The sequence below is a fragment of the Electrona antarctica genome (assembly GCF_951216825.1).
Source record: "Electrona antarctica genome assembly, chromosome: 16".
NCBI lineage: Eukaryota > Metazoa > Chordata > Actinopteri > Myctophiformes > Myctophidae > Electrona > Electrona antarctica.
This window is the reverse complement of record NC_136797.1, coordinates 22,520,867-22,527,888: the sequence shown is the minus strand read 5'-3', so window position 1 is coordinate 22,527,888 and position 7,022 is coordinate 22,520,867. Positions and strand designations below refer to the sequence as shown.

At 43.4% G+C, this 7,022-nt stretch overlaps 1 protein-coding gene across 1 annotated transcript in view; it reads left to right on the top strand.

Annotated features, from left to right (window-relative positions):
• fibcd1b (fibrinogen C domain containing 1b) overlaps positions 1 to 5,935 on the top strand; it is a gene marked incomplete at both ends in the record, with an annotated part of 343,932 nt that extends 337,997 nt beyond the window's left edge. The window contains one exon of the mRNA XM_079524855.1: positions 5,670 to 5,935. Within this exon, the coding sequence (XP_079380981.1) occupies positions 5,670 to 5,935 (266 nt within the window). The remainder of the gene's footprint in view (positions 1 to 5,669) is intronic.
• Positions 5,936 to 7,022: the final 1,087 nt, after the last annotated feature.

The following is a 7,022-nucleotide window of genomic DNA, read 5'->3' as shown; positions in this document are numbered from 1 at the left end:
TTAGCCATCATCTGGCGCCTAGTCAACAACAGACAGAGAGAGAGAGAGAGAGAGAGAGAGAGAGAGAGAGAGAGAGAGAGAGAGAGAGAGAGAGAGAGAGAGAGAGAGAGAGAGGCAAATAGACACGCGCTTCGAATGTTATTAGCCTAATCAAGAATATGTCCGTGATCAGAAGCTTGGACTAGAGCCAATATATGATAATCAGACATACGAGGAAACACGGAAGTGAAACTACTGACACATTAGGGAGCGCTTGCTTTTTGTGACCATGACGGAGGCGCACCGGGTCTGGTGGCCTTGCCCATTTCTGACCAAGGCTCAGTCATTGATTATTATTATTATTATTTTTCTCATGTCATATGAAAGCAGGGAATCTTAGCTTCAAATTGACATATGGGTTGTTCAGTTAGACCCACCAGTTTTGGAGATATGCATGGCTTATAGAGTAATGAGCAGGCCCGAACGGAATACGCGGCCGCGGTGTTCCGATGAAAACGCCGCAGATTTTCCGCGGAAATTTAACCCGTTCATGTTGTAGTTTACTTTACCCAGGCCAGCATAATATTAACCAGTGGATGCATCCCGCCCCTCCCTCCTCCCCTCATTCTCTACTGCTGACTAATATGTTGGAGGCTCTGGACGAGAATATTTAATATAGCTTTATATCAAAACTTCAAAAGCTGTCGGAAGTCTTTTTTTTTCAAGTGCCGTATCTGTTACCTTCGCTGCCCTGACTGCATGGCTGGCTGTCACTAGTGTCCAAATGCCGGTGGTCGCATATTGCTCGCGCTCGTGCACAACGCAACAAACAAACTTCGGGAGAGAACGCAAGCACTTTTCATGGCCACGGACAACGAGAGCACAGTCTAACTGAGGGAGGGAGAGTGAGAGCTGTTTCTGTTTGTGGCATGACGTGCTGCGAGCTCACAGATCTACGCTTCATGCAACGAATGTACCCGTACGTTTGTTCTATTAAAGGGTAGATCGCTACCGTTTGGGGGCTTAGCAGCCCCCCAGACGGTAGCCGATCTAGCCTTATAGAACGAACGTACCGATATGCTGTGAGCCTAGCCTGTTGCTAACGCGACCCCCCTCCTCTCTCTCTCTCTGCGTATCTCTCTCTCTCTCGCGCGCGCGTCTCTCTCTCTCTCTAACGCAACTCTCTAACGCGACTCTCTCTCCCCCGTTGAAGTTGCAATAGTTGGATCACTGCAGTGTTGCACTGTTCATATTAGCTGCTTTGATATTATAGGAAATGGCCTACCATACATTTTTTATTTTACATTTTATGTTATTAGTATTTGCATCTGAACTTGTCATTAGCCTAACTGTAGGCATAGATACATCATACATACCATACCATAGCCTATTTGAATAATAATAAATAGGATAGTATAGGACCAGATTTGACTGAGGGACTGCCATTGGATTTCTTTTCATGTCATATGAAAGCAGGGAATCATAGTTTAAAATGGATGTTGATTTTATTATGGTATTTGCCATAGGCAATATGCCAATATTGTTATAAAAAAACGTTAAAATGACCAGTGAGCACCATGCAACTGCACTTTTTAATATTTTATGAGGACTTGGTTTCAATAAATGAGTCCAGTACATTTTACAGGGTGCTAACTGTCTAACAGACCCAAAATGTGATTTATTCATTATGATCTGTTTGAAAAGTAGAAATATAGGCCTCCTTCTTATAGCTGCCTCCTTCCAATAAAAGCCCGGTATCAGAATCGGTTAGGACAAATAAAAGCCCCGGATTATAAATGAGGATTTACGGTAGATCTTAATTACTTTGTTGTGGTACTTTAAGGTTTATTTGGCATATTTAGAGTTATTTTTGCTCTAAACACATTGATTATAGTCCTGGATAACTGTCTAAAACCTTCAAAGAAAAAAAAAACACTCCGCAGAATCCCGCAGATTTTCCTCCGGAGTCACCGCAGAAAAACAGAAAAAAACCCGCAGATTCCGTTTGGCCTTAGTAATGACTTGCAGAAAACAGCGAGTTGAGAAAACAGGCTTGAAAGGTTCACTTTCGGTAGACTCTAACATTACACCATGTTTAAGCATATTTACATGTCGATTTCAGATCTGACATTTATTTCAGGCATGCTCTGAAGAGTCCGCCTGTGCTAATAACTCATTTTGGATTTTCAATTTTCCTCCTCCTGAACAGTTAGTCTTGCAGTCTCAGTATCAAAAAGAGTCACGTTATGAATCCATTGAAATAGGGAGTTGGGAGGTGAGTGCGCAGGAACATACTGTACCACTCAGCGGTTTGAGATCTCTTGCAATATCGTCACAAAGAATTGCCGCTTTATGTCTGCTTCGCTCTTCAAGGGTTATACCCAGTGGGGAAATCATTTGTCACATTACAATTAGATGCTAAACGAATGCAAATTACCTGCAAGAAACAAGACGGCTGATGTTGACATAAGCTTCTCCACCGAAGACGAAGGTGTTCAGCCTTATATTTATTGTGCTGCATGTATGACACCAGCTAAACTGTACCTGTCCATCTCATGTGTGTCATAATGTGACAGTGACATTACCAGAGGCGTATAGGCATAAACGTTTGGTGGTGTACTTGCATACATTTAACAGTTTGACTCCATAAAACGCGTTACCCGCTATTTAATCAAATATTCTACGCTGCCGAGATTGTTTTATTACCTTTAGAGCAAACGCTGAAGTATTTGCAGCTTTCAACGACGAAAAATGGTCCGTCGGCATGTTATGATCATCAACACCAGCGGCCATTACAATGTGCTACAGGATCCGCCTCCATGAGGCATTGTAGTCCAAACAAACCCCCCGTCCACTTACATTGAGCTCAATTTCCCAGAAGCCCTAGCAGCCCAGATGATGACTTGATTTACGGTTTCGTCATCATAACGCGACGGCCTCGTCATCAGGTCCCGGATAAATCCGCTGTTTCTTTTTAATTATTTTAAAACGGCGAATTAAACACGTTTTACGCGAGGTGGAACACTGGATTAAACAATTAGCGGCCGTCAAACTGTTAACCCATTTAAAACCTGGAAAGTGTCCATTTTAGATTTTAGCTATATTGGACCACTTTATTTTATACTTTGGCTATTCAAATAGCAGATATACAATACAATACAAGCTCGTGCCGAACTATGAGCTTGTAGATCTTTGAACATATTATTTTAATATATATATAATATATATATAGCGGCGGTGGTGGCTCAGGGGTAGAGTGGCCGGATGGCAACCGCAAGGTTGCCAGTTTGAACCCGGGCTCCCCCAGAGTTAGTGACGAAGTGTCCTTGAGCAAGACTCTGAACCCCTAATTGCTCCTGATGTGCAGGTTGGTGCCTTGCATGCTTTCCGCCGCCATCGGTGTGTGAATGGGTGAATGTAATGCACAATCTATGTAAAGCGCCTTGGATAAAGGCGCTATATAAATGCACCATTTACCATGTGTATATATATATATATATATATATATATATATATATATATATATATAGTTTAAGCAAACTCACATCTTTGCTTCTGGGGGTCCCTGAACAAATTCTTTTGAGATGCAGGTCCATGGCCAACCATAGGATATATATTTTGGGTGTCCTTGACATGAAAAGGTTTGAGAACCAACTATTTTTGGATTCAGAAGAAGAATTTGTATAATCTGCCTCAGGTCTTAATGGGATAATACTGTGTACCTTTCTCAATGCAAAGGTTACACAGTTACACACACCTCTCTTAGAGAGAGAGGTGATCAGTTGCACAATGCATTTTTCCCATAGACATTTCAAAAAGTATTTATTTAAAGACCTTATAAGCGTCGTACAAAGCCAACCCGAGTCGTGACAAATCATGACAACAAACACAATATTTTGGACCAAACAAATAATTACAAAGAAGAAAAACAACAAAAAAAGTGTTGTAACCTGCAGTTTTTTTCTACTTTCTAATTCTTTGTTTGGCCCAAAACATTGTGTTTATTGTCATGATTTGTCACAACAAGAGTTGGCTTTGTCCGCGGCGTAAACGTCTTTAAATAAATACTTTCTGAAAAGTCTATGAGGAAAATGAACGGGGATTTCTTTTCCGGGTCTCTCGAGGGGGCGGGACTGCGACGCTCTATTGTGGAACATTATAAAGCCAGTGTTGTTTTCGCAGGCCATACTCTCACCAACGAGAGTTGTTATTTTAACCGCTGGAACCCCAGCTTTCCTATATTCTGTGGGGAACGTATTTGCCGAAAATAACCGATCTTGCACCGTGTTGTGAGCTTTATAGATTGGCTATTTTTTTGGTCAAAGACATTTGGTGTAGTTCATGAATAAAATCCCAAATGAAATTTAAAAAAAGAAAGAAGTTTAAGAAGTAGTGAAAATTGCAGATCTACAAACTTCTGCTTATTTTCGAGCAAACGTTTAATGTCTCTTTTGGGTCTAAACAGTTTGGGAACCACTGTCAGATGGATGGTTTAAAGCTGCTATAAGCCATAATAATAATATTTATTTTCATTGTATTTATGTGTTGGTATTCAGACAGCCAGCAATGAGTAAAACACTCTTGTATCTCTGTGACTCATCTAGGGGCCGCAATTTGCATTCAAAGATTTTCCGGGTTTTTTTTTTCTTCGACCAATGACAAAGCTTCTAGGAACATCTTTGAATGCAGATTGTGGCCCCTAGATGTGTCACAGAGACTACTTTTTTTTGGGGAGAGTTTTACTCATTGCTGGCTGTCTGAATACGGTCATTCAAATTTTGACATATTATTGCTTCTAGCAGGTGGTTCAAATAGGGACTCCACCTTCTAGTTTTCAGTGCGTCAAGAGACACATACATCCTAATAATGGCATCATTAGGGAGGTGATATTAAAAAGCAGAACGATAATAATTTGATGAATGGACTACAAGCCATTATGACCCCTTGCTTTTGATAATGATGATGATTGACGTTCTGTAGAGACACCTTTTAATTTTCTCTCTCTCTCGTCTCCTAAATTTCTGGGACTGATTGATTGTGGGATCGCTCTGCTATTTGGCAATAAATCACAGAAGCGTTGTGTGGAGCTGTCTACTGATTAGTTCTCGGTTTCTATTATCTGAAGAAGCTAAATTCTCTTGAAGAAAGATATTGGCTTGCTTGAATTAAGGCCAAAAGCAGGGAGAGGCTATATGCATGTTATTCTCAGAGGGATTCTTTTTTAATCTTTTAATTATCGTTTTAATCTCTAACTAATTATTTGGCTCATCTCTTTTCCTCTCCTTTTCTCTTCCTAAACTTTTTCCTTACTCATTTTATGACCGCACACTGTGTGTGTGTGTGTGTGTGTGTGTGTGTGTGTGTGTGTGTGTGTGTGTGTGTGTGTGTGTGTGTGTGTGTGTGTGTGTGTGTGTGTGTGCGTGTGTGCGTGCGTGCGTGCGTGCGTGCGTGCGTGCGTGCGTGCGTGCGTGCGTGCGTGCGTGCGTGCGTGCGTGCGTGCGTGTGCGTGTGCGTGTGTGTTACGACATTTAGTCGACTAGACTAACACTTAAACATTCCAGGTGACTAAAATGTGACGAAAACTAAACGAAAACTTTGACTTTGACTGAAAATCAAAATACTGCTGTCAAAAACAACACTGCCACCCACCCACCCACCTGACCTCTGTCCTCTCTGTGCCCTCCTTGCAGGGGACGCCCTGCTGAAGCACAACGGCATGAAGTTCACCACCAAGGACAAGGACAACGACCACTCGGAGAACAACTGCGCCGCCTTCTACCACGGCGCCTGGTGGTACCGCAACTGCCACACGTCCAACCTGAACGGCCAGTACCTGCGCGGCCAGCACACCTCCTACGCAGACGGCATCGAGTGGTCCTCCTGGACCGGCTGGCAGTACTCCCTCAAGTTCTCCGAGATGAAGATGCGGCCCACCCGCGACCCCGAGAGCAAATGAGCTATACAGGGACACCCCCCCGGCCGCCGCGAGCGCGACCCCCGCCCGGAGAGCGAAATGAGAACAACATCGTTAAAAAGCGAACGAGACGAAGATGTTATATATATATATATATATTACTAAAACATGGAACAAGAAACGAAAACACAACTTTTGACGCGTCTAGGTTGTAGTTCCTTGTCTTGATATTGTTTACCGACTGAAACATTACCTCTTTGATTAGTTGACTCTGCTGTTTCCCCGGTTGTTTTCCTGCTGTCCCGCGATGGCGCTCGGCGTTCGTCTCCCCTCTCCATCGTCGGGGGGGCTCTCGGAGGCTATTTGTGTCGTGCCGGTTTTGTCATTATCCCTCCCGCGCGGTCCATCTTCTAATCTGCGTCACCCCCTCGGAGAAGAACACATGGCGGAGATGCTGTTGTTTGTTTGATCAGTGCTGCTTTTCCACACACGTCGTCGACCTCGATCACCGCAGACCCCACGGCTCCAATCACAGACCGCCCATGAGAGGCCACCCATGTGGTTGTTTTTTTACATCTTCAATGACTTTATTTCCGACACAGAATCATCGCATTATCCTTCAGCTGAATACACACCAGTATATCGCTGCCACATTGTGAGAAAGTGGCGAGGCTCATTGTTTGTATGATGTAAAAACAAATCAGTGGTCTAAGCAAGTGGTCTATAAGCGGAGCCAGCCAAAATAAGTGTTTTCTCTAGCGTCCATGTGGCGGCAGCAAACCAGTGATGCGGCACAAGTGATGCGGCACACATCTTTGAATATATATTCTTTCAGAGCGAACGTTGTTTGTATTTCGACGTCAGGCCTAAATGGCACAACTGCACAACTTTATTTGTACATCGTCCTGCAAGGGTCCATAGGGCACATAGGGAGACGGGAAAGATAATAAAACTAAGTAGCAAGGAGGGGAGAGTGAGAGAGAGAGACAGAGAGAGAGGGTGTGAGAGGAGGAGGAGGAGTAAAATCCCATTCATCTGACTGGGGCCATTAGGGAGCATATTGGGCACTTTGTCTGATCAGCCTGCCAGCTGAGTGTTGGCCAACTGATGCAGCACTCACAGATGGCAA